The 27,426-nt window shown below is 38.7% G+C and overlaps 2 protein-coding genes and 1 long non-coding RNA gene across 3 annotated transcripts in view; 2 read left to right on the forward strand and 1 right to left on the reverse strand.

Annotated features, from left to right (window-relative positions):
• The window catches only part of DDX4 (DEAD-box helicase 4), a 68,997-nt gene extending 58,015 nt beyond the window's left edge, over nucleotides 1-10,982 (forward strand). Inside the window, exons 18-21 of the mRNA XM_082382583.1 lie at nucleotides 4,747-4,846; nucleotides 5,563-5,833; nucleotides 6,304-6,414; nucleotides 7,099-10,982. Coding sequence (XP_082238709.1) covers nucleotides 4,747-4,846; nucleotides 5,563-5,833; nucleotides 6,304-6,414; nucleotides 7,099-7,185 — 569 coding nt within the window. The 3' untranslated portion in view covers nucleotides 7,186-10,982. The remainder of the gene's footprint in view (nucleotides 1-4,746; nucleotides 4,847-5,562; nucleotides 5,834-6,303; nucleotides 6,415-7,098) is intronic.
• LOC309624477 overlaps nucleotides 1-27,426 on the reverse strand; it is a 249,491-nt gene that overhangs the window by 47,388 nt on the left and 174,677 nt on the right. The gene's annotated exons all lie outside the window — the stretch shown is intronic.
• IL31RA (interleukin 31 receptor A) overlaps nucleotides 26,947-27,426 on the forward strand; it is a gene marked incomplete at its 5' end in the record, with an annotated part of 39,211 nt that continues 38,731 nt past the window's right edge. The window contains 1 exon segment of the mRNA XM_082379598.1: nucleotides 26,947-27,092. Within this exon segment, the coding sequence (XP_082235724.1) occupies nucleotides 26,947-27,092 (146 nt within the window).

The following is a 27,426-nucleotide window of genomic DNA, read 5'->3' on the forward strand; positions in this document are numbered from 1 at the left end:
CTTACATGTGTCCATTCTCCTCATCCTCCATTTTAGTAAGTCTATTTCAGTTTGAATGTCAGAGTTGGGACTGGGGAATGAAAAAGCAGGAAGCTGTCTCATTTCCAACAATAAGAAAAAAAAAAGTTGTTTTAGAAAGCACTCACTCTTTAAAGGTTTCTAGTCTTCAGTTTTCTCCTGAGTTTTATATTAAAAAAAACTTTTAAAAACCAAATACTCATCTTGAGTTTGAGAAATGTTATTAGTTTGCTTCATGATATGTATCATAACATATACTCTGGCATGCAAAATAAAAATAACTGCTATAGGCCACATACTGTTCTGATTGTTTTACATGTGTTAACTCATTTAATTCTCAAAACAACCTTCTGAGGTGGGTTTTGTTATCCCCCATTTTAAGGATGAGGACACTGAAATACAGAGATGTCAGGTAACTTGCCCAGTATAAATTGAAGTTCCAGTGTAGCTAAGGAGACAAGCAATATATGGTTTTGCTGAAGTTAGAGCACATTTCTAGTATAATTACCTTTAAGACTTTAATATATGAATTTGTGGAATAAAGTTTATTTAGAAAATAATTCTACTGAAGAGAGTGTTTCAAAATGCTGAGATCAGTGTATAAGCACTATTGGTATACTTCTGTATTATTTAAACTGTTAAATGTTTAGTAGTTTAGAGTTTATTATTCTCGTCTTTTTTTTTTTTTTTTTTTTACTTTGCATAGAAATGTCATGCCATATATCCTAGTACTTTACGTATTTTTGTTCATATAATTTATCTCTTTTTCTAATCGTTAACTTAAATCTGCTAGCTTTCCTCTTCTGCCTTTAAAATGTGTAGGTTTCATTATTTCATAGTAGTATACCATCTGCCTTTTTCATAATTTTAAATGAACAGGTGTCAAAGATTTTATTGAGCTCATTAATTACAAAGGGAGCTAGTAAGATGTTACAGCCAATTCTAAGGAGAATTCAAAGAACACATTTATGTTTATTTATTTATTTATTTATTTTGGCTGTGTTGGGTCTTAGTTGAGGCATGCGGGATCTTTCATTGTGGCACGTGAGCTTCTCTTTAGCGTGCAGGTCTTCTCTTCTCTAGTTGTGGCGTGCGGGCTCCAGAGCACATGGGCTCTGTAGTTTGCGGCACGCGGGCTCTCTCACTGGGGCGCGTGGGCTCGGTAGTTGTGGTGCGCAGGCTTAGTTGCCCCGCGGCATGTGGGCTCTTAGTTCCCTGACCAGGGATCGAACCCGCTGCATTGGAAGGCGGATTCTTTACCACTGGACCACCAGGGAAGTCCCCAAAGAACACATTTATGTGTAGGATATCAGGAAAGCTAAGATGGATTTACAAATAGATGCAAAAGTGGTCAGTATCCACAAAGCAATAATCAGTTACATTTGAGGGAAAATTTTCATTTGTATTTTTATTGATAAGAATCATTTGCATTGCTCTCAGTTGCAGTAGAGGTATAAAAAAATAAAGACAGTAAATAAAGACAGTAAAAGGCACAGACAACCCTGAAGGGTGTGCTCGTTAGTGATCATCTTTGCTTTTTTCTTGAAAAACAAACACACAAATGGTTTATATTTCTTGGTCACTATTACTCCAAGTGTAGTCTCAACCACTTATGTTAATTATTACTTTTAACCGTAGTAACTTCTATTTCAGAGAGTAAACTAGAGGCAGGGATGGACAATTGAGAGATGTCATACACAAACATGGTAGCTGACTACCAGAGCTCATGAACTTTTGTACCACACATATATCTTTCTACACCACACATATTCTTTTACACTTAAAGTAGCAAAATTGAGTAGGTTCATTAATATGACTCAAAGATATTGCCTCTCTATAGTATATGAAAAATAACAAGCAAAAGGACATAAACTTATGTTTAGTAATTAATGTTTGAGAATTCTATCTTATATTCAGTGATTATTGAGTTAATTAACTCAATATAGTCTACTATTTTAAGTTATCTAAAGCCAAAGATCTTGGAAATTACCTTCCAGATGACAGTATACAAAACAGTAGATAGTGTTGAGTAGTCAGTTTAGTTGAACACAGATTTACATTTTCATACTCTTAAACATTATGGAGAATATTAGGTATTTTGACTGGCAAATCTCTATACATTAAGAAAAACCCAAGTAAAATAAGATACATGTTTGTTTTCTACTTAACACTGATAAATTCGAGAAAGTACATTTGTATTTTTAAAACCAAGTAAGTTAGTCTTGTTTACCAAAGATTTCACTTAATTATGGGAACTTGAAATCTTAAAATATTTCTGCTTTAGCTCCTATAGGAAGAATTCTTTTTAAAAAGTTTAATATAGTTAAAGTATTATGAGTCAATTTCTTTATTTTCCAGGAATTTTAGGAATATTTATCTCTATAAATTCTCTAATTTATCTCTGTAAACCAATCAGAATTGAGCTCCTTTAAGAGACTTTATAATTTGTTAATACTCTCCATAGAGTATTAACATAACGAGTATACATAGTGGTGGGTAAAGCCCTTTCTGAATTATAGATACATAAAGAGCTTATAGCTTCAGTTCTACCACTTCAGCCACAGGTAAAGAGTAAACACAGAAATACAAAAAATTGCAATCTAACTACCAAAGCTAGAATTCTTTTTAGATTCTTAATTGATTTTAGTTCACAATGGACTAATAGTCAAAAAAGGCTAACAAGATGAATTGTCTATTATTTTTCACCCAACAAAATACGTAACTATAATCCATTAATCCATTTACAAAGATCACCAGATGGTCTGCTCATAAAACTAAATTTGCATTATTGCTGCCACCAAAGGGGTATAGCTTATTGTCTGAAGAAGAAAAAATACCAAATCAGTAGAGGAAAAAAACTAGAGAAGTGTCAGCGGAGTTAAATTTTTATTACCATTTGGGATTCACACTGGGAACCAAGAAAAGATGAAATCGAGGCTTTAAGCTACACAGTAGTATTAGGTAACTGACTATCAAATTTATCAGTTTTGGCATTGGGCATCTTGTTGGATTGAAAGGTAATTTTTGATAAAACATAAAATTATTACTCTCTAATAAATAAAATGACTATGTCTCAAGGATATAACTCATTTATTACTGTAAGAATCAGTTGCTCTATTGAGTTCCTACCTGGTTGTCTAATAGATATCTGTGATTTATTGATAATTAAATATCACCCCTAAACCTTCCTTTCTTGCAGTCCTTCTATCTCACTTAGTGTTTGTTCCATTCTTCCAGTTGCTCAGACACAAAATCTGAGGCATCCTTGATTTCTTTCTCCAGTGTACACATCTGATCTGTTAGCAAAACCCTCTTGTTTTCTATCTAGCATCAAAGTATATCAGAACCCATCAGCTGCTCAGTTAAAACAAAGATCAGATCTTTCTACTTCTTTTCTCCAAACCCAGTGGCTTCCCTTCTCAAAGTAAGGATCTTTCAGTGGTTTCCAAGGCCCTTCATGATATGGCCTCCATCACCCCTCTGTCTTCAAATCCTACTGCTCTCCCTTGCTCACCCTATTCCAGGCGCACTTTGCTCGTTACTGTTCCCCACACATAGCAGACATTGTTCTGCCTCATTGCCTTTGCTCTTGATGTTCCCTCTGCCTAGAACATAAAAACCACATGGGGACCTTTTTCTGTTTTTTTTTTTTTTTTTTTTTTTTGAGCACACCAAGAACACCCATACCTTGGATCCGATCCTTTATATTTATTCTTACCCTCTGGCTTGTAATACTGTTTCCTCGGGTATCTGAATAGTTCACTTATTTTAGTAATATCTCTACTCAGATGTCATCTAGTTAGAGAGGGTACATCAGTCCACTTGGGCCCTTTATTCTGCTGATTTTTTTTCCTTTTTAGACTTAATGCATAATATTTGTTATTTGCCTCCCCACAGTGAGTGAAGGGGCTTTGTTTTATTGCTGTATTTTCAACACCTAGAATAGTTACTGGCATCCACTAGGCACTGAATATTTGTTGAATAAATGAAGCCAGCTCATAGGAAGATGGGGGAGTGGGATTATGAAATGTAATACCTTCTTACTTTCATTAAGGCTATAAATATCTTTCCTCTCTAACATTTTACAGAAAAGTTCCTTGTGTGGAAAAGTCTCTGGGTCATGCTTGAATTTCAACCAATTAAATACTTATAAGATAACAAGTAAATATTCTTTAATGCGTTAAGGCCCTGGGATAATTTTCTGTATATATAAGATACTTTGGGGATTAAGGGGTTTGAATTAAGAGATAGTGTTGGAACATGAAATATTGTAGAGTTTGTCAGCCCTGGGTTGGATGCCATTATTATGAATACCTCTGGTAGTCAAGGTAGAATAAAAGATTCTATGATCTTGGGAAGTAAAGAACAAAGGCATTTATTTATAGCGAGGGAAATGAAGGGCCTGAGACAAATTTGTGGAACTGTTAAGAGTTGGCAGGTAGATATCATTTATCTTTCCCTAAGTCTCTACTTCTTGGTTGGCTTAGGAAGGCAAAGGGCAAGCTGATTTTTTTTTTTTTTAGTCCTAAAGTAGGAAAAAGTCCTTGTCTCTCTATCTTTGACATTCATCCATTCAGGAAATATTTGAGTTACTATTACCTGTTAGGCCTGAGTCTAGGTGCTAGGAATACAGTGGTGGATGAGACAGTTTCCTACTCACCCTACCCTTTTTTTTTCTTTTCCTAATTTTGTAGTTTGAATGTTAATCATTGTTTCATTGTCTTGTAGGAGATGAAAGAACTATGGTCTTTGTTGAAACCAAGAAAAAAGCAGATTTTATTGCCACTTTTCTTTGTCAAGAAAAAATATCAACAACAAGTATTCATGGGTGAGTAGATTAATATGATTTCCTAGTAAGGAGGTAACTTCTGTTTGTCATTTGTTAAGAAATGTCAGTATATTTAACTAGTATAAAATCCTAGAATTAAGATCTCAAGATGTAAGCTGTTATTCTTCATCTTCATTTTAAGTTTTTATAAGAACCGAGTGGCGGGGATGGGCGAGTTAAAGGTGCGTCTTAGACTCTTTATTATGAGGAATGGTAACTTCTCAAGACATCTCATTTAAAAGGCTCTCTGATACTTAGATCTAGGTGTTTCTTCAGCTGAATCTAATCTTTCTGATTAATCAGTGAATATATAGAATTCAGAGATTATGCTTTTTAAAAAGCGGTAATTTTTGAGGTGGCATTCTGATCAAGTAGTTGTATATTTTTTGTCAAGACTAGAAAGAGATTATTAATAGGTAAGATTTGATGTTTGTCATATTTGAGTTTGTATTTTGGCTCTATGTATTAGCTGTCACCTTAACCTCATCTGCAAATGGGGTTAATTGTCCTAACCTCAAAGTAGTATTATGAGAATCAAATTAAATTATGACTTGAAAGGAATTAGTATAATACTTGGTATGTAAGAAGCAGACATTAATGTTAAATGTTGCGATTTTTTACTGTTATTAAGAAGAAATTTATGTGTCAAACTTCAGTGGTTCTTTTAAATAATTTTCATAAGAGCTGTCCTAATACATGCTTTATTTTCTTTCAAGTGATCGAGAACAGAGAGAGAGAGAACAAGCCCTTGGAGATTTCCGCTGTGGAAAGTGCCCAGTTCTTGTTGCTACTTCAGTAGCTGCCCGAGGGCTGGATATTGAAAATGTTCAGCATGTTATCAATTTTGATCTCCCTTCTACCATTGATGAATATGTTCATCGAATTGGGCGTACTGGTCGTTGTGGAAATACTGGCAGAGCTATTTCCTTTTTTGATACTGAATCAGATAACCATTTAGCACAGCCTCTAGTGAAAGTACTGTCAGATGTAAGTTTTTAATTTTTAAAACTGAATGGATAGTGTTCTTATCTTGTCATTGAAAGCGGACATTTTATATATATGTTTGTTTTTTTTTTTTAAACATTCTATTAATTAATTTATTTTTGGCTGTGTTGGGTCTTCGTTTCTGTGCGAGGGCTTTCTCTATTTGCGGCAAGTGGGGGCCACTCTTCATCGCAGTGCGTGGGCCTCTCACTATCACGGCCTCTCTTGTTGCGGAGCACAGGCTCCAGATGCGCAGGCTCAGTAGTTGTGGCTCACGGGCCTAGTTGCTCTGCGGCATGTGGGATCTTCCCAGACCAGGGCTTGAACCCGTGTCCCCTGCATTGGCAGGCAGATTCTCAACCACTGCACCACCAGGGAAGGCCCTATATATATGTATTTTAAGGAAAAGTAAACTGTGCCAATCTTTGAGACTTTATGCATGTTGTATATGAAGTTAATTTTTTCTTTTAAAGGCTCAACAGGATGTTCCTGCATGGTTGGAAGAAATTGCCTTTAGTATGTATGTTCCTGGCTTCAGTGGTAGTACAAGAGGAAATGTGTTTGTATCAGTTGATACTAGAAAGGTTAGTTGAAGGGAAAAATTTAGAACTTGGCTTTTAGTTATTCTTTGTAAATGTTGTGCTATTGTGAAGTAACTATAACATTCAATAATTTACCTATTCCATTATTTTCATACCTAGAAGAATACTTTAATAGTTCTCTAAAAATTTTATATACATATTATATAGTTTTGGTCTTAAAGGTGAGGAGTTTGAGATTTATGCTCAGACACCTTCCTTTCCCAATTCTGCTGGCATTTTAAATTCTAATTTGAGATCTTCTGAGATTTTTGTAGGAATTCTTTATTTTTTGAATTCTGACCACATTATTAAGTAAGAAAATAATAGAGATGTGGTTGCATATCTTTTCTGTTGTCAGTTTATAGGCAACATCATTTTTATACAGAAACAATGAGCATACTAGTCATTAAATATTTATGCTTATTCATTGAAGTGAAGAGCTTTGTTTTTCCACTTGCCAAAACTATTGACTTAAATTTTTCTTGAAATCCTCTGTGCATTTAGACTTTCCAGGTTTATGTGGACTATTTTTCAAATGGATTGGATTCAGTTGGAATGAATTTTTTTATATATTTGGGGAAGACATGGTGGAAAGCTTGAGTCTCTGCTCTCAGTCTAGGCAATGTAACTTTAAAGCTACATAAAATTAAATGTTTGTTTGTTTCTTTTTTTTTTTTTTTTTTTAAGAATTACCAGGGCAAGAGCTCTTTGAACACAGCAGGGTTTTCTTCTTCACAAGCTCCTAATCCAGTAGATGATGAGTCATGGGATTAAAGCTAAAACAACCTTCAAGTTTGTGGTACAGTTTTGATGCAGAGAAGAAAATAGTTTTGATTTTTGATTTTTTTAATAGAAGTATGAAACCTGACACTCTTGTTTCTCCTGTCCTCTGTTCTTACTCCCACCCTTAAAAAAACATCCTTACTGACTAGTTATGTGAAATGCTAAAAGTTACAACGTTGCAGTTACTGATACAAATGGTGTTAACTGGAAAGATTAAAGCATTCTAAATGTCTTGCTTATTTTTATTGTATTCTTCAGGGGTTTTAGACATATTTTATGTCTAAATGCCATGTCTTAGTATAGTGTTTATTGATCCTTTAACAAACAGGACAAAGTATACACTTTTGGTTAAAAGTTATTGGGTCCTATTTTTACTTAAAAGGAGCCTTTAAACAATAGTGAGTCACTGAAATATAATGACATGATTTTCATGACACATATAGTGAAAGACAAGCTTTTAAAAGTAATTTTGATTTTATATCATCAGATACGTGATGAACATAGTTAAATGTTTGCAGTGTGAGTCTGTACTCAATGATACAACTGTTTGTAGTTATACTATATAGACATTCCTTGAAAATAAAGGATGAAACTCTTTTCCCCCTAAGTTTTCCAACAGCACTTTTAATTTTTCTTGTTACAGGTCATAGTTCTCAACTCCTGTCTTTTGAAATTTTATTGAGTCTTGTGAAACCAATGAAGTGAACAAAAAGTCATATAAGTTGAATATGTATAATATACATTAATACACAGATGTAATAATGTCATTCTTTGAACTCAAACTATATCAATAAAAAACATTGCTGTTCACTGTTATAATTTTTTGATATTTTAATATTGAGGGAAAGAACTCTGTTTTTTTCATTTACCATTATATATCTTAAACTTACTATGTCTAGAATGTAAGAAATTCTTAATAAATCATTAAATGAGTGAACCAAAACATTAGGACATAGAACAAGTGAGACGTAAATATTAGGGGGACAAAAATAATCAGTTTCAAATGTATGTTTTTATCACTTAAAATATCCAAAGCAACATTTCCCCAACATACATGTCTTGTTATAGGAATTTGGTTAATAAATGAGGCACCACATATGAAAATAGGAGTGGAATATTCAACAGATTCTGTTGGGATAACTAGTTAGATGCCTACCCCATGCCATATTAAATATCAGCCCTATGTGAATTACATAAAAAATTACAACTACAGAAAAATACAGTTAAATATTAAACCTTTGAATTGGGAATGAGAGTTGACATTAAGCTCAAAGGACAGAAGTCATGATGGAAACAACAAACAGATCTGATCACAAAAGAATTAGTTGCTTATATAAAAAGGTTAAACAGTAGACAAGGAAAAGTATTACTGTGACTACAGTGGATTATCAGTGTATAGTTATTTATATGTGGATATTTAGGAATTCTATTAGACCAATGCACAAAGAACAGACAACTCAAAAAGGGAGGTTCAATTTTAAAAAGCATGGGGCAGGAGTTCCCTTGTGGTCCAGTGGTTAGGACTCTGTGCTTTCACTGCCAGGGGCCTGGGTTTGATCCCTGGTCAGGGGAACTAAGATCCCACAAGCTGGAAAAAAAAAAAAAAAAAGGGGAAATAGTTAACTTGTACTGTTAATCTCACTTCTGGGAAAGGCTAATTTCCAGTTTGTTTTGTTTACAAACAGCATTTATAAGTCTTTTTTTTTTTCTTCATTTCCTCAAAGAGCTTCTTGGTCATAGCCTGATTGCCTTAAAACCTTTTTTGAATTTGCTTGATTTGTCAAATTTACCATAATAGCATTACTGAAACAAATGTAAAAAGAGAAAGAAAATCATACATGATCCTACCATCATTATAAACCAACTGTAAATGTCCCAGTGTTCAATTACTTTCCTCATTTCTAGGTATAGATTTGAATAATTTCTTTAAAAAATATCAAAGTAACGGATACACATATGACTAGAAAATAAAATTCTATAGAAAGATTAATAATAGCAATATTCTGCTGCCCTCTCCCTTTCTAAATTGCTATTCCACATCCCACAAATACCTTTAATCATTTACAATGGTTGCCATCATATATTTTGTTTTTGTCTCACCAAGTTTAGACTTCTATTGACTTTGTGTGTGATAGATAAAGATCACTCACCTCACTCTTACTTCCTTGGTAACTTTATTATGTTTTTCAAGTTTTATTGAGATATAATTATTATACATCACTGTATAAGTTGAAGGTGCGTAATGAGCATAATGGTTTGGCTTACACTGTATTGTGAAATGATTACTGCAGTAATCATCATCTTATGTAGTAGATAAAATAAAAAGAGAAAGCAAAAGAAGAAAAAAATGGTAACTTTAATATAGTTAGAAGTACACTTTGTGAGATGATGATAAAGGCACCCTTTTCCTTCCCTCTATTTCTGTTTTTATATTACAACATCTGTAAACTATACATTTACATTTCCAAAGTTAATATTTGCATTCTATTCTATAACAAAAAGTCTCCCTTGTTATATCTACAGGTTGATTCTAAAATTGGAAATCAATAGACAGGGTTTACATTATACAAATATTGTTCTCTGAATGGGCCAGTTAACATAGTCTGATTATCTTTACTACTTTTCCAATTTTGTCACCTCTGTGTTTAAAGGGAGAATTATTATAATTATTATAAATGCCAGGGTCAAGTGAAAATTGATCAAAACCATTTCACATACCAGTTTGCTTTAACCTTGGGCCATACTCTTAGAGCAATTTATTTACCCTGTAGTTTGATTGTCTTTCTTTTTTCTTGTCGGGAGAAGAAACATGCCCTTTTCATCATATTATTACCTTTCTGGGTTCAAAGTTAGTATTGTCTGGAAGCTAGATCCCCAAATATTTGGTGGTGTTAAATTTTATGAGTGGACATTTTAATTTTGGCGAGTACTTGGTGTGCTTTGCAGATCCCTGGGAGTGTGTTGTATTTCTTTGATAATTTTTCCTAAGCTTTCTCTGTTCTTTCTTTATGGAACTTCTATTAATCAGATGCTAGAACTGCAAAATTAATCTCTAAATCTCCTATCGTTCATGTTTTTTCATCTTTTTGCTTATGTTCTGGTAGAATACTTAACTATCTTTAAACCCGTTTAAAACATTTTTAGCAATTATATTTTATTTCCAATCTTATTTTCTTTTGTTTTTCTAAATGTTGCTTAATAATGAATGTTCTGCTTTACTAATACTTGTTTAATCCTTGTAATTTAACCTGAGAAATCTTTTTTTTTTTTGCATTAAGCGTTTGTTTTCCTGCTGCTTGGCATCAGAAATCTTAAGCCTTTATCAACTTCTAAGTTGTATGTATATTGAACGCTGGCTTTAGTCAAATTCAGTAATCTGTTCATTTTTGTGCCTTTCCCCCCAACCCCTAGAGTCTAGTGCCCTTTCCTCTCTAACTCTGTTCATCAAGGCCTCCTCTCAAGAGAAGGGATAGGTTGAGATGTGAATAATAAAGCTTAGATTTTCTTCTATTGAATTCTTTGCATTTTAAGGAGTCAAAGGTTCTGGCCTAAAGTGGGAAGCTCAAAATGTGGAATATCAAGTATCAGCTGTACCAGTGAAGGTTTGGGAATACTGGTGATGTTAGTAGAGAATAAAGATGAAGAATGGTCCTGATTTCGTACTGGGTATGTGACTTACCTACTGCATTTGTCTGTTAGGGTCTTGGGGTAGAATAGTCCTCGTTTTCTGATTTAACTTTTCAGCATTGATAACATTTCGTCATAGGGCAGCAGCATAAGTTTACCCTCCCACCTTTCCCCTAGCTTTACACTTTGAGCTGTTTGCTTTCCCCTAGCTTTACACTTTGAGCTGTTTGTATAATCTCTTTATTGGTCCCCTAATTCGGGAGAAGACAGCTTTTCATGTTGTTTGGTTTGTGCGCTCTTTATAGATTTTTAAATGTTTAAAATGTCACTTATTAGAATTTCAGCCACACAACAGCGTGCATGATGCTGTGGTCGACAGGGGCTGCCTATGTTCAATGTTGGCTTTAGATTTCCCCGCTGTACCCCACGCAGAACAGGAAACCTAGTACCTCCTTTGTAGAAGTCCAGAATGGACTCGTATTATGTCCCACGGTGCTGGTGGTGAGATAAGGCGCTCGTTTTACGATCCGGCCAGCAGAGAGCCAAGCCTCGGCGGCTAGACGGCTGTGTGCGGCTGTGGCCACCTCGAAGCAGCCAGTGCTGGAAAGCAGCTTCGTCTGCATCCCGGCTCCGGCTCGTGGAGGCGGCCCCCGGGGGCGGCCCTGACCTGGTGGTCCTTCCTCTCCCGGACCTGGCAGCGCTCTCTCCGCGGCCGCGGCTGGGGAATGCCAACTAGTACTGGGGGCGTGGGGCGGCAGGAGCCTTCCCCCCGGGGCGGAGCCGGAGGTTGGCCTTATGGGATCTGAGGGACAGGGATGAGCAGCTGCTACGAAGGCGTCCCTGCCGGGAGCTCCGGCTGACCAAGTCCAGGTGAGTGTGGGGCGTGCGCACGCGCGTGGTGGGCTGGCACCGCGGGGCTTTCCTCCGGCCCTCCCTTTAGAATCGCAGCTCCGAATCACTTTGGATCACGTAGGTTATCGACCCAAGTTTTACTTCAAATATCGGGGGATTTATCAACCTATGTAAAACCCATTCATAGACCCAGCGAAAGGGCCCGGGAACCGAAGATTAAATGACTCCTGCTTTAGAGACAGTTGGTGGTGCCCCGAGGAATTCCTCGTGAAGAGAGAATGGGGGTGGGGGTGTGTGGGTTGGAGGGGGGGAAACAGCAGGGTTAGTGTGCTGAGACACTGCGGAGGCTGGCAATTGCGGTGAGCAAATGATTTGTCCTAGAGCTTGGGGTCTGGCGATTCAGGTTAATCCTTTAAGCGACTCATTACTTGTTTTGCTGTAATTTAGAAGATTGCCAAATTGTCAGCGTAGGGTATTGAAATCTTCTTTTCTCCGGGGGGATTTTGCATGTGAGAATTCCTTGAAAGATTTTTTTCTGCTGTCAGTATTTTCTGGATTTGGAGTCTCATGTGTTTGTAGAATTCTTTTTCAGCATTCAGGAACAAAACCCAACTTTTTTTCCCCTTTTGTGTATATGAACTTGTTAATTCTCCCAAAGTCTTGGCTCTATCTATTTAACTTGATTTTCTCCTTAGTTTTGGGAGGGGATTACCATGTGGGGGGTAAATTCTCAACAGAAATAAGAGCAGTTTAAAATACTCAAAAACTTGGATGTGTAGGACGAGAAGCTCCTGTGTGACAAGGTAGGTATGATGCTTCATTATAAAGAACTAGTTGGAGTAACCTTAACACTGGCTTTATTTGTTGACTTGGTGTTGCCTAGCACTGTCAGTGATCTGCTTTATGCCTCAGTTTGCTTTTATATAAAAAAGACAGTAACTGGATTTTTCTTCATCCAGTGTTCACCCAGTGAAGATGCACACAGTCAGTGCATGCAGTTACAATAAAATACTTTTAAAGAGGCAGCTTTGTGTAAGAATGCAGGGTATCAGAGCCAAATGCTGGTGCACTTGTATTTTTATGTTCATCTTATTCTAATATTGAATTAGCTGATATATCTTTTTAAAAATTTTTTAAAAATTTTTATTTTTTGGCTGCGTTGGGTCTTCGTTGCAGCATGCAGCCTACTCTTTGTCGCAGTGTGCAGGCTTCTCATTGCGGTGGCTTCTCTTGTTGCAGAGCACGGGCTCTAGGTACATGGGCTTCAGTAGTTGTGGCGCACGAGCTCAGTAGTTGTGGCTTGTGTCAGTAGTTGTGGTTCACGGGCTTACTTGCTCTGCGGCATGTGGGGTCTTCCCGGACCAGGGATCGGACCCATGTCCCCTGCATTGGCAGGCAGATTCTTAACCACTGTGCCACCAGGGAAGTCCCTAGCTGATATATCAACATTCAATAAATAGTTGATTCTTGAGAAATATGTCAGAGATCACATTTGCAACTATAGTGCTTGAATTGCTTATAAATATCACAGGGGCATGAGTGACGCTTGTTAATTGACTATTTCTGCATCTTACAATATACCTCATCTATCGATTGTTTAATCAGTCTTAGGATGCTCCACCACTGGAGCATGTACAGATACTAATCAACTAATGCATTTGTGCCAGTTAAATACAGTGCAGGTTCTGACAATTTTAACATGTTTGTTCTTCAGCTGAATTATCTTACTATATTACTAGTCATGTGGGATGGTGGAAAGTTTGGTTTCAATCATTTATTTCAATTCTGTAGACAGAATTACTGCTGCTATAGTGCCACAAAGTTAAAACCAGTGTTTGAAGTATAGAATGTTTTGGTGCCAAAATAAGCACAGTTTATCATAATATGGATATTATGAATGAAATATGTAGAGAGAATGATGCTAATCACATATTTAAAATAAGTAGTAACAGTCTTCTTGTAGTTTTCTCTGTATATAATTGGGTAGGAAAGTGAACCCTACTCAAGTCAGAAGACTCAGATTGACCTAAGTTTGAACCCGAGCTCAACATCTTACTATTTGTGTGCTTTGGGACAGGTTAACTTTTTAATCTTTTTATTTGAAATAAGATTTTCATATTATAAAATGCACAGATATTTAGTGTATGGCTTAAATTTTTACCTACATATACTTAAAACCATTGTGTGAATCAAGATGGGTAACATTTCTATCACCTTCTTGTCCCTTTGCACTCAACTCCCTTGCCCAGAGGTAACCACTATTCTGATTTTTATAACCATAAATTATATTTGTTCCTGAATTCTATATAAATGGAATCATAGAGTACGCTCTCTTTTGTGTTTGGTTTTGTTTAGGATAGTATTTGTGAGATTCATCCATGTTGTGTGTATCAGTAGGTCTCTTGTATTGTGTGGTGTTCTGTCATGTGAATATACTATAAATTGTTTTCCCAATTTCTTGTTGATGGGCATTTGAGTTGTTCCCAGTTTTTAACTACTATAAATAAAGCTTCTATGAGTATTCTACTGCAAGTCTTTTGGTGAGAACAGCCCTCAGTTCTCTTAGGCATGTACCTAGGAGTGGAATTGCTGGATCATAGGGTAGGTATGTGTTTATTAGAAACAGAGTTTTCCAAAATGGTTGAATCATTTATTATAGCCACCAGCATTGTAAGAGTGTTCCATTTGCTTCACATCCTCACCATTTTTTGGTATTGCTGGCTTTTAAAATTCTAACCATTTATTGTGGTTTAATTTATGTTTACCTGATGATTAGTGATGTCGAGCACCTTTTCATGTGTCGGTCATTTCATTCTTTCTTCACCTGTTTACATGTCTGCCCAGTCACAGTCTTCCCAACAGTACACCTGGGAGTGGTAAAAGGGGGTGGAGAAAAGGTGGAATCAAGGGGTGGGGTGCTATCTTGCTGCTTGGTGGTGACACCAAGAATTGTGAAATGGTTTATCGTTTTTTGAGTCACTGATTATATCTACTAGGATGACACTAGCTGCTTTTACAACTCCCAAAACTTCAGTGACTTAACAAGATAGAAGTAGGTTTTTGCTCACCTAACTATCCAAGGAGGGTGTTTCTGCAAGGTAGGTGGCCTCTCTAATTGTTACTTAGGACTTCAGGCTTCTTGCATCATGTGGCTCTGCGATCTTTGGTACATGGCTTCCAAGGTCTTTATGCTTCTCTTCATCAAACCAGGAAAAGGGGAAGAGGTGGGTGGGGGAAGGCAGAGGTGCACATATGGAAGATTTTTATGGATTAGGCAAGGAAATGGCATATAGATCTCTTCTCACGTTCCACTGTTGAGAATTTAGTCACATCTAATTGTAAGGGAGACTAGGTAAAGTAGCCTTTTCTGTACACCCAGGAAACTGGGAATCAGCTAGCAGTCTCTGCCAATACTGGTGAAATGGGATGTTCTTAGGAACAGTCACTGGATTTCTGTACTAAACTCAGTCAGGACAAAGACTAAATTCTTGATTTGTTTCAAGTAACAAGGAACCTGTGTAAACTGCTAAGAAGATATTAAATAAGATACCTCCCCATTCTGTGTTTTTGCAACCTGCCTGTGCTGTAGGAGTTGGAGAGACCATAAAAGATAATGATAACTTAATAAATCCACTTTGTGATGGCTTAAAATGCTTTGGTGAAAGCTCTTATCCAGTGTAATTTTATTTATGTAATATCTTACATTTATGAAATGTAATTTAGGATAAGGTAATAAAATTTATCTTTCATTAATATTTCAGGACTTTTTGATACTAAAACTTCTTTTTTTTAAAACATCTTTATTGGAGTATAATTGCTTTACAATGGTGTGTTAGTTTCTGCTTTATAACAAAGTGAATCAGTTATACATATGTTCCCATATCTCTTCCCTCTTGCATCTCCCTCCCTCCCACCCTCCCTATCCCACCCCTCTAGGTGGTCACAAAGCACCGAGCTGATCTCCCTGTGCTATGCAGCTGCTTCCCACTAGCTATCTATTTTACATTTGGTAGTGTATATATGTCCATGACACTCTCTCACCCTGTCACATCTCACCCCTCCCCCTCCCCATATCCTCAAGTCCATTCTCTAGTAGGTCTGTGTCTTTATTCCCATCTTGCCACTAGGTTCTTCATGACCTTTTTTTCCCCCTTAGATTCCATATATATGTGTTAGCATACTGTATTTGTTTTTCTCTTTCTGACTTACTTCACTCATATGACAGACTCTAACTCCATCCACCTCACTACAAATATCTCCATTTCATTTCTTTTTATGGCTGAGTAATATTCCATTGTATATATGTGCCACATCTTCTTTATCCATTCATCCAATGATGGACACTTAGGTTGCTTCCATGTCCTGGCTATTGTAAATAGAGCTGCAATGAACATTTTGGTACATGACTCTTTTTGAATTATGGTTTTCTCAGGGTATATGCCCAGTGGTGGGATTGCTGGGTCGTATGGTAGTTCTATTTTTAGTTGTTTTTTTTTTTTAATTATTTATTATTTATTTATTTATTTTTGGCTGCGTTGGGTCTTTGTTGCTGCATGAAGGCTTTCTCTAGTTGCAGTGAGCGGGGGCTACTCTTTGTTGCAATGCACGGGCTTCTCATTGCGGTGGCTTCTCTCGTTGCAGAGCCCGGGCTCTATGCGCACAGGCTTCAGTAGTTGTGGCACGCAGGCTCAGTAGTTGTGGCGCACGGGCTTAGTTGTTCCACGGCATGTGGGATCTTCCCGGACCAGGGCTCGAACCCGTGTCCCCTGCATTGGCAGGCGGATTCTTAACCACTGAGCCACCAGGGAAGTCCCTATTTTTAGTTTTTTAAGGAACCTCCATACTGTTCTCCATAGTGGCTGTATCAATTTACATTCCCACCAACAGTGCAAGAGTGTTCCCTTTTCTCCACACCCTCTCCAGCATTTATTGTTTATAGATTTTTTGATGATGGCCATTCTGACCGGTGTGAGATGATATCTCATTGTAGTTTTGATTTGCATTTCTCTAATGATTAATGATGTTGAGCATTGTTTCATGTGTCTGTTGGCAATCTGTATATCTTCTTTGGAGAAATGTCTATTTAGGTCTTCTGCCCATTTTTGGATTGGGTTGTTTGTTTTTTTGTTATTGAGCTGCATGAGCTGCTTGTAAATCTTGGAGATTAATCCTTTGTCAGTTGCTTCATTTGCAAATATTTTCTCCCATTCTGAGGGTTGTCTTTTTGTCTTGTTTATGGTTTCCTTTGCTGTGCAAAAGCTTTTAAGTTTCATTAGGTCCCATTTGTTTATTTGTGTTTTTATTTCCATTTCTCTAGGAGCTGGGTCAAAAAGGATCTTGCTGTGATTTATGTCCTAGAGTGTTCTGCCTATGTTTTCCTCTAACAGTTTGATAGTGTCTGGCCTTACACTTAGGTCTTTAATCCATTTCGAGTTTATTTTTGTGTATGGTGTCAGGGAGTGTTCTAATTTCATACTTTTACATGTACCTGTCCAATTTTCCCAGCACCACTTATTGAAGAGGCTGTCTTTTCTCCACTGTGTATGCTTGCCTCCTTTATCAAAGATAAGGTGACCATATGTGCGTGGGTTTATCTCTGGGCTTTCTATCCTGTTCCATTGATCTATATTTCTGTTTTTGTGCCAGTACCAAACTGTCTTGATTACTGTAGCTTTGTAATATAGTCTGAAGTCAGGGAGCCTGATTCCTCCAGCTCCATTTTTCGTTCTCAAGATTGCTTTGGCTATTCGGGGTCTTTTGTGTTTCCATACAAATTGTGAAATTTTTTGTTCTAGTTCTGTGAAAAATGCCAGTGGTAGTTTGATAGGGATTGCATTGAATCTGTAGATTGCTTTGGGTAGTAGAGTCATTTTCACAATGTTGATTCTTCCAATCCAAGAACATGGTATATCTCTCCATCTATTTGTATCATCTTTAATTTCTTTCATCAGTGTCCTATAATTTTCTGTGTACAGGTCTTTTGTCTCCTTAGGTAGGTTTATTCCTAGATATTTTTATTCTTTTTGTTGCAGTGGTAAACGGGAGTGTTTTCTTAATTTCACTTTCAGATTTTTCATCATTAGTATATAGGAATGCAAGAGATTTCTGTGCATTAATTTTGTATCCTGCTACTTTACCAAATTCATTGATTAGCTCTAGTAGTTTTCTGGTAGCATCTTTAGGATTCTCTATGTATAGTATCATGTCATCTGCAAACAGTGACAGCTTTACTTCTTCTTTTCCGATTTGGATTCCTTTTATTTCTTTTTCTTCTCTGATTGCTGTGGCTAACACTTCCAAAACTATGTTGAATAATAGTGATGAGAGTGGGCAACCTGGTCTTGTTCCTGATCTTAGTGGAAATGGTTTCAGTTTTTCACCATTGAGGATGATGTTGGCTGTGGGTTTGTCATATATGGCCTTTATTATGTTGAGGAAAGTTCCCTCCATGCCTACTTTCTGCAGGGCTTTTATCATAAATGGGTGTTGAATTTTGTTGAAAGCGTTCTCTGCATCTATTGAGATGATCATATGGTTTTTCTCCTTCAATTTGTTAATATGATGTATCACGTTGATTGATTTGCATATATTGAAAAATCCTTGCATTCCTGGAATAAACCCCACTTGATCATGGTGTATGATCCTTTTAATGTGCTGTTGGATTCTGTTTGCTAGTATTTTGTTGAGGATTTTTGCATCTCTGTTCATCAGTGATATTGGCCTGTAGTTTTCTTTCTTTGTGACATCTTTGTCTGGTTTTGGTATCAGGGTGATGGTGGCCTCGTAGAATGAGTTTGGGAGTGTTCCTCCCTCTGCAATATTTTGGAAGAGTTTGAGAAGGATAGGTGTTAGCTCTTCTCTAAATGTTTGATAGAATTCACCTGTGAAGCCATCTGGTCCTGGGCTTTTGTTTGTTGGAAGATTTTTAATCACAGTTTCAATTTCAGTGCTTGTGATTGGTCTGTTAATATTTTCTGTTTCTTCCTGGTTCAGTCTCGGCAGGTTGTGCATTTCTAAGAATCTGTCCATTTCTTCCAGGTTGTCCATTTTATTGGCATAGAGTTGCTTGTAGTAATCTCTCATGATCATTTGTATTTCTGCAGTGTCAGTGGTTACTTCTCCTTTTTCATTTCTAATTCTATTGATTTGAGAGTTCTCCCTTTTTCTCTTGATGAGTTTGGCTAATGGTTTATCAATTTTGTTTATCTTCTCAAAGAACCAGCTTTTAGTTTCATTGATCTTTGCTATTGTTTCCTTCATTTCTTTTTCATTTATTTCTGACGTGATCTTTATGATTTCTTTCCTTCTGCTAGCTTTGGGGTTTTTTTGTTCTTCTTTCTCTAATTGCTTTAGGTGCAAGGTTAGGTTGTTTATTCGAGATGTTTCCTGTTTCTTGATGTAGGCTTGTATTGCTATAAACTTCCCTCTTAGAACTGCTTTTGCTGCATCCCATAGGTTTTGGGTCGTCGTGTCTCCATTGTCATTTGTTTCTAGGTATTTTTTGATATCCCCTTTGATTTCTTCAGTGATCACTTCGTTATTAAGTAGTGTATTGTGTAGTCTCCATGTGTTTGTATTTTTTACAGATCTTTTCCTGTAATTGATATCTAGTCTCATAGCGTTGTGATCGCAAAAGATACTTGATACATTTCAATTTTCTTAAATTTACCAAGGCTTGATTTGTGACCCAAGATATGATCTATCCTGGAGAATGTTCCATGAGCAGTTGAGAAAAATGTGTATTCTGTTGTTTTTGGGTGGAATGTCCTATAAATATCAATTAAGTCCATCTTGTTTAATGTATCATTTAAAGCTTGTGTTTCCTTATTTATTTTCATTTTGGATGATCTGTCCATTGGTGAAAGTGGGGTGTTAAAGTCCCCTACTATGAGTGTGTTACTGTCGATTTCCCCTTTTATGGCTGTTAGTATTTGCCTTATGTATTGAGGTGCTCCTATGTTGGGTGCATAAATATTTACAATTGTTATACCTTCCTCTTGGATCGATCCCTTGATCATTATATAGTGTCCTTCCTTGTCTCTTGTAATAGTCTTTATTTTAAAGTCTATTTTGTCTGATAAGAGAATTGCTACTCCAACTTTCTTTTGATTTCCATTTGCATGGAATATCTTTTTCCATCCCCTCACTTTCAGTCTGTATGTGTCTCTAGGTCTGAAGTGGGTCTCTTGTAGACAGCATATATATGGGTCTTGTTTTTGTATCCATTCAGCCAGTCTGTGTCTTTTGGTGGGAGCATTTAATCCATTTACATTTAAGGTAATTATTGATATGTATGTTCCTATTCCCATTTTCTTAAATGTTTTGGGTTTGTTATTGTAGGTGTTTTCCTTCTCTTGTGTTTCTTGCCTAGAGAAGTTCCTTTAGCATTTGTTGTAAAGCTGGTTTGGTGGAGCTGAACTCTCTCAGCTTTTGCTTGTCTGTAAAGGTTTTAATTTCTCCATCAAATCTGAATGAGATCCTTGCTGGGTAGAGTAACCTTGGTTGTAGGTTTTTCTCCTTCATCACTTTAAGTATATCCTGCCACTCCCTTCTGGCTTGCAGAGTTTCTGCTGAAATATCAGCTGTTAACCTTATGGGAATTCCCTTGTGTGTTATTTGTTGTTTTTCCCTTGCTGCTTTTAATATGTTTTCTTTATATTTAATTTTTGATAGTTTGATTAATATGTGTCTTGGCGTGTTTCTCCTTGGATTTATCCTGTATGGGACTCTCTATGCTTCCAGGACTTGATTAACTATCTCCTTTCCCATATTAGGGAAGTTTTCAACTATTATCTCTTCAAATATTTTCTCAGTCCCTTTCTTTTTCTCTTCTTCTTCTGGGACCCCTATAATTCGAATGTTGGTGCGTTTAATGTTGTCCCAGAGGTCTCTGAGACTGTCTTCAGTTCTTTTCATTCTTTTTTCTTTATTCTGTTCCGCAGCAGTGAATTCCACCATTCTGTCTTCCAGGTCACTTATCCGTTCTTCTGCCTCAGTTATTCTGCTATTGATCCCGTCTAGAGTATTTTTAATTTCATTTATTGTGTTTTTCATCGTTGCTTGGTTCCTCTTTAGTTCTTCTATGTCCTTGTTAAATGTTTCTTGCATTTTGTCTATTCTATTTCCAAGATTTTGGATCATGTTTACTATCATTATTCTGAATTCTTTTTCAGGTAGACTGCCTATTTCGTCTTCATTTGTTAGGTCTGGTGTGTTTTGACCCGGCTCCTTCATCTGCTGTGTGTTTTTTTGTCTTCTCATTTTGCTTAACTTACTGTGTTTGGGGTCTCCTTTTCACAGGCTGCAGGTTCATAGTTCCCGTTGTTTTTGGTATCTGTCCCCAGTGGCTAAGGTTGGTTCAGTGGGTTGTGTAGGCTTCCTGGTGGAGGGGACTAGTGCCTGTGTTCTGGTGGATGAGGCTGGATCTTGTCTTTCTGGTGGTCAGGTCCACGTCTGGTGGTGTGTTTTGGGGTGTCTGTGGCGTTATTATGATTTTAGGCAGCCTCTCTGCTAATGGATGGGGCTGTGTTCCTGTCTTGCTAGTTGTTTGGCATAGGGTGTCCAGCCCTGTAGCTTGCTGGTCGTTGAGTGAAGCTGGGTGTTGATGTTGAGATGGAGATCTCTGAGAGATTTTTGCCGTTTGGTATTACATGGAGCTGGGAGGTCTCTTGTGGACCAGTGTCCTGAAGTTGGCTCTCCCACCTCAGAGGCACAGCCCTGATGCCTGGCTGGAGCACCAAGAGCCTTTCATCCACATGGCTCAGAATAAAAGGGAGAAAAAATAGAAAGAAAGAAAGAAAGAAAGAGGATAAAATAAAATAAAATAAAATAAAGCTATTATAATAAAAAATAAGAAAAAAATTATTAAGAATAAATTTATTAAGAAAAATTTTTTTAATTTTTTCAAATAAATTTATTAATTTTTTATAATAAAAATATGAAAAAAATTATTAAGAAAAAAATTTTTAATTTTTTAAAATAAAAAATATGAAAACTTATTAAGAAAAAAATTTTTTTAATTTTTAAAGATAGAAAGTAAGGAAAAAATTATTAAGAAAACATTAAGAAAAAAAAATTTTTTTAAGTAAAAAAAAAAAAAAAAAAAAGGACAGACCGAACCCTTGGACTAATGGTGAAAGCAAAGCTATACAGACAAAATCTCACCCAGAAGCATACATATATACACTCACAAAAAAAGGAAAAGGGGAAAAATTAAGATATCCTGCTCCCGAAGTCCACCTCCTGAATTTGGGATGATTCGTTGTCTATTCAGGTGTTCAACAGATGCAGGCACATCAAGTTGTTTGTGGAGCTTTAATCCGCTGCTTCTGAGGCTGCTGGGAGAGATTTCCCTTTCTCTTCTTTGTTCGTACAGCTCCGGGGGTTCAGCTTTGGATTTGGACCCGCCTCTGCGTGTAGGTCGCCTGAGGGCATCTGTTCCCCGCCCAGACAGAACGGGGTTAAAGGAGCAGCTGCTTCGGAGGCTCTGGCTCACTCAGGCCCGGGGGAGGGAGGGGTACGGATGCAGGGCAAGCCTGCGGTGGCAGGGGCCAGCGGGAAGTTGCACCAGCCTGAGGCGCGCCGTGCATTCTCCCGGGGAAGTTGTCCCTGGATCACGGGAGCCTGGCAGTGGTGGGCTGCACAGGCTTCCAGGAGGGGCGGTGTGGATAGTGACCTGTGCTCGCACACAGGCTTCTTTGTGGCAGCAGCAGCAGCCTTAGCGTCTCATGCCCGTCTCTGAGGTCCGCGCTGATAGCCGCGGCTCGTGCCCGTCTCTGGAGCTCGTTTAGGCGGCGCTCTGAATCCCCCCTCCTTGCACACCCCGAAACAATGATCTCTTGCCTCTTCGGCAGCTCCAAACTTTTTCCCGGACTCCCTCCTGTCTAGCCGTGGCGCACTAGTCCCTTCAGGCTGTGTTCACTCAGCCAACCCCAGTCCTCTCCCTGGGATCTGACCGAAGCCCGAGCCTCAGCTCCCAGCCCCCGCCCGCCCCGGCGGGTGAGCAGACAAGCCTCTTGGGCTGGTGAGTGCTGGTCGGCACCGATCCTCGGTGCGGGAATCTCTCCGCTTTTCCCTCTGCGCCCCTGTTGCTGTGGGGTCCGCGCTGATAGCCGTGGCTCGCGCCCGTCTCTGGAGTTCGTTTAGGCGGCGCTCTGAATCCCCTCTCCTTGCACGCCACGAAACAAAGAGGCAAGAAAAAGTCTCTTGCCTCTTCGGCAGCTGCAGACTTTTTCCCGGACTCCCTCCCGGCTAGCTGTGGTGCGCTAACCCCTTCAGGCTGTGTTCATGCCGCCAACCCCAGTCCTCTCCCTGCGATCCAACCGAAGCCCGAGCCTCAGCTCCCAGCCCCGCCTGACCCGGCGGGTGAGCAGACACGCCTCTCGGGCTGGTGAGTGCTGCTCAGCACCGATCCTCTGTGTGGGAATCTCTCCGCTTTGCTCTCCGCACCCCTGTTGCTGTGCTCTCCTCCGTGGCTCCAAAGCTTCCCCCTCCGCCACCCACAGTCTCCGCCCGCGAAGGGGCTTCCTAGTGTGTGGAAACCTTTCCTTCTTCACAGCTCCCTCCCACTGGTGCAGGTCCCGTCCCTATTCTTTTGTCTCTGTTATTTCTTTTTTCTTTTGCCCTACCCAAGTACGTGGGGAGTTTCTTGCCTTTTGGGAGGTCTGACGTCTTCTGCCAGCATTCAGTGGGTGTTCTGTAGGAGCAGTTCCACGTGTAGATGTATTTCTAATGTATCTGTGGGAAGGAAGGTAATCTCCGCGTCTTACTCTTCCGCCGTCTTGCTTGCACCGCTCTCTAAAACTTTTAAAAAGTGTTTAAGTATTTTTTAGTGACTTATTAGAAAACTACTTCTAAGACTGTCCATGGAGAAATGCAAAGCTGTTTCTTTCACACCTTTCCCTTGAGCTACTAAGATACTCCTAATATATTGTAGTTGCTAAGTCATTCCACTGGTCTTTTGTAATTAAAATCGTCAACGAATAAGCGGTTGCCTTGAATTATTTAAACCCTGGGTCAGCAATCTTTCTAGCTCTTGAGTCCAGTGCACATCATTGTTAGAAGGAAGAGAGGGAGAAGAAAACAAGGGAAGAAAGAAGGGAACAGAAAGAAAATGAGTGTGAGTTGAGGTGCAGTAGAGCTTCCTAAGTAGCCCTGCATTTAAGCCTTCCTTGGGCAAGTCATTGCTCTAGAGCAGTACTGTCTGATAGAAGTATATTGTGAGCTACATATGTGATCAATATATCCCAAATATCATTTCAGTATGTAATCAATATAAAAATTAAGGTACTTTACCATTTTGTACTAAATCTTTGAAATCCAGTATATATTTTATAATTACCTCATATCTCAATTTGGATGCTGTCTTCATTGGAAATACTTAGGATCGATATTTAGATTTTATATATAGCAAATTATGATTCATATACCCAATATAGATTCACATACTCAAGTTGTTCCAGACATAATTAAGTTTTCCAATAGCTGAATCATGTCTCAGGTTTTAAATTTAGATTAAGTAAAATAAAATTTTAAAAAATTCAGTTTTTCAGTTGCACTAGCTATATTTCAAGTGCTTAGTAGCCATATGTGGTTAGTGGCTATGGCTACTTTAGTGACAGTGCAACTCTAAAGTCTAGACTAAGTTGACTGTAAGCTCTAGGAAGGCAGGGGCTTCTGCCTGGCACTGAGAAAGTGCTCAAGAAATATTTGTGGTTTGAAAATAATATCCTATTTTAAAGTTGGTAGAGTTGAAAGTGAGACTTAATAAATAAACTAATTTGATTGAATAGCTGGAGGGAAACCAGGCTTCCCAAGCTACGTCTTTGTTTCCAAAATTTAATTATTCCTAATAAGCATTTAGTGTGGAGCTATTTAGGCCAGAATGGCAATACATTTTTGGAGCATGCCTCTTTCCACTCCAGTGGCTGGCAACTCTGGTCAAATTGCATATTAATTACCACATAGTGGATTAGCTAAACAACTATGGGGGAAAATAGTCAGTCTGATCTTTCTGTACTTCATTGGTTTGAATTTGGGGAATATAAGCTAAAGGAAAATGAATGAAGTCAAAATAATTAAGGTTTTAATTTGAAAAATAATCATATATCCTATTCTATGTTGCTCTGCAGAGGAAACTATTTTATTGTTACAGGGGCAGACACATCTAATTTAACAACAACAACAACAACAAAAATCTAACTTGCACAATGTTCCATAGTGTGAAAAAAGGACTATATTCTTTGAGAATGGGAGTTTTATGTTTTAACATCCCTATGTTTTTTCCCACTAATTACCCAAATTTTACTAGTTTGGTGCTCTACTCACACTTCTTTCACGAAGCCTTCCTTTGTTACTGTAGTTCATAATGCTTCCTCCCATTCCTGAATTCTTTTCTCATAGACCCAAATATTTTGTCATCCAAATATATATCTACAGTGTTGTGAATTGTTTCCCATTTGACTCATGTCATGTCATATCTAGCCATTCCAACTCAGTGTTCTCAGTGTTTAATGAGTAACAGTTCCTCAACATTTGCTTGAGTACACAGAAAACAACAAGTGGAAATCCTGGCTGATAGACTTCTTAAGAACCTGACTGTTACCATGGTTTGTGTTCAAATTGCTTTACTGCATTCTGTTTGACTTGAGTAGTGGCAGCAGCTCGGCTGAGATGGAGAGAGAGAGCTGAACTGCCAGGTATTGGGAGTACTGGATTAAACAACAAGCCAAAGTGGAAGTGACAGACAAGTTGTTAATCACTTACTGAGTTTGTATAAACAAGGGTCTAAACTAAAGAAAGACTCCCTCTGGTCCACTTTTCCCTGTGGAATGGCCTACTGGTTGAGGGTCAGGTGGATCAGCACAGATGTTGGGGGTTGTCTCACTGCTCAGGGAGCCCTGAACAAAAGGCACCTGCAGATTTATGGACCTAGGGGCTGGGAGAAGGAAGAAGGAAGAGCTAGGAGTGGGAAAGTACTGAGTCGGGTGTAGAAAATTGTCTTCAAGTTTTCCACCATAGAAAGACTTCCAGATAGAGACGCCTGGGCCAGGAATGCAGATGTGTGTAAGAGCATGGCCATCCATTGGTACCTGAGTCCTTGTATGCAACAACTTTCAGAGATGGCAATGCATTGTGTATTGATTTTGTACCAAATCTGATATGGAGAAGGCCTCTTTCTCCTGTGAAGCCTGCCAGGGAAAGCCTTTGTAATTGCCTATGGTCAGCCTGAAAAGTCAGGTTTTTTGGGCTGGGAGGTGGACTCCTTACATATGAAATCTAAATACTTCTATTCTCAGGACCTGAAACTACTCTCATCTATTCTAGGATGGACATTTCCTCACGTTTTAATATCTTTGAAATCAGAATGCATTTTACAGTTGACATCATCCAGGTAACAGTTGTGATCTAACTGATGCTTTTGGATAAAAATCAAGAAAGTACCAGCAGATAGAGAGCAAGAAGGCCAAGTAGGAGAATATGGAGCTCACCTCCCCTGATGAACACATAGAAATACATCTACATGTGGAGCAGTTCTCACAGAAAACAAACTGGAGACTGGCAGAAAGACTTATGTAACCAAGGCTGTAAGATCCACATGGAGTTGCATAGGAAGGAAAGAAAAGTGGTCAGGTCAGGACCTGTGTCCCTGGGAGGAGACACAGAAGAGAAGCAGGATTATGTGGGCTCAGAGATCCTCCCTGGGGAGTGAACAGTTCAAACCGTGTATTGGGTGCCTTAGCCCTGAGGTCTGACACTGGGAAGACAAGTCCTTTTATTTTTATTTATTTATTTTTTTTAAGAATTTCATTTATTAATTTAATTTATTTATTTATTTTTGGCTGTGTTGGGTCTTCGTTTCTGTGCAAGGGCTTTCCCTAGTTGCGGCAAGCGGGGGCCACTCCTCATCACGGTGCGCGGGCCTCTCACTATCGCGGCCTCTCTTGTTATGGAGCACAGGCTCCAGACGCACAGGCTCAGTAGTTGTGGCACACGGGCTTAGTTGCTCCGCGGCATGTGGGATCTTCCCAGACCAAGGCTCGAACCCGTGTCCCCTGCATTGGCAGGCAGATTCTCAACCACTGTGCCACCAGGGAAGCCCTGACAAGTCCTTTTAGCTGCCGTGAAAACCAGTGGGACTAACAATAGAACTGTTAGGAAACTAGACTTGGCTCACGAAGAGCATGCACATGCTTGCTTACTCCTGAAACAAGGCAGAGAACGTGGATTGAAACTGCCTGGGACTTAGGCTGGTTTCCCTCAACCACCCAGTGCATGCCCCAGCCGATACCAAGCACCTGCTCCAGCTCCTCTTGCTCTGCAGTGCAGCTTCCCACTAGGGTGAAGGCTGCTGTTTCTGAGGAGAGTGCACAGTTGGGGGGGATGGAGGTGGCTCAGACCCAGCACAGCACCCGTATAGGGTGAGGGCAGACATTACTGGCATTTATGGGGGCAACAGATCGGGAGTGGTGTGGAACTCTGGTGTGCTGGGACTGCCCCAGTGTGCACCCTGGCCTGCACCAGTCACCAACTCCCATCACTCACTTGAGTCCCTCTTGCTCCAGCACTGCTCCCCTCTGGGGTAAAGGTGCTGATGCTGGGAGGGGGAAAGCACAGACTTAGAAGGAGCAGAACCAGCTCAGACCTGACCCTCAGGCCTTTCGTTCCAGCAGTTTGGGACCTGCCCCTGACCCCAATAGAATGATGTTGGTCATTGAGCAGAGGAGATGCCCTGGCTCACACCGGACTCTGACT

The sequence above is a fragment of the Balaenoptera borealis genome (assembly GCF_965194805.1).
Source record: "Balaenoptera borealis genome assembly, chromosome: 2".
In the NCBI taxonomy this organism is placed as follows: Eukaryota; Metazoa; Chordata; class Mammalia; order Artiodactyla; family Balaenopteridae; genus Balaenoptera; species Balaenoptera borealis.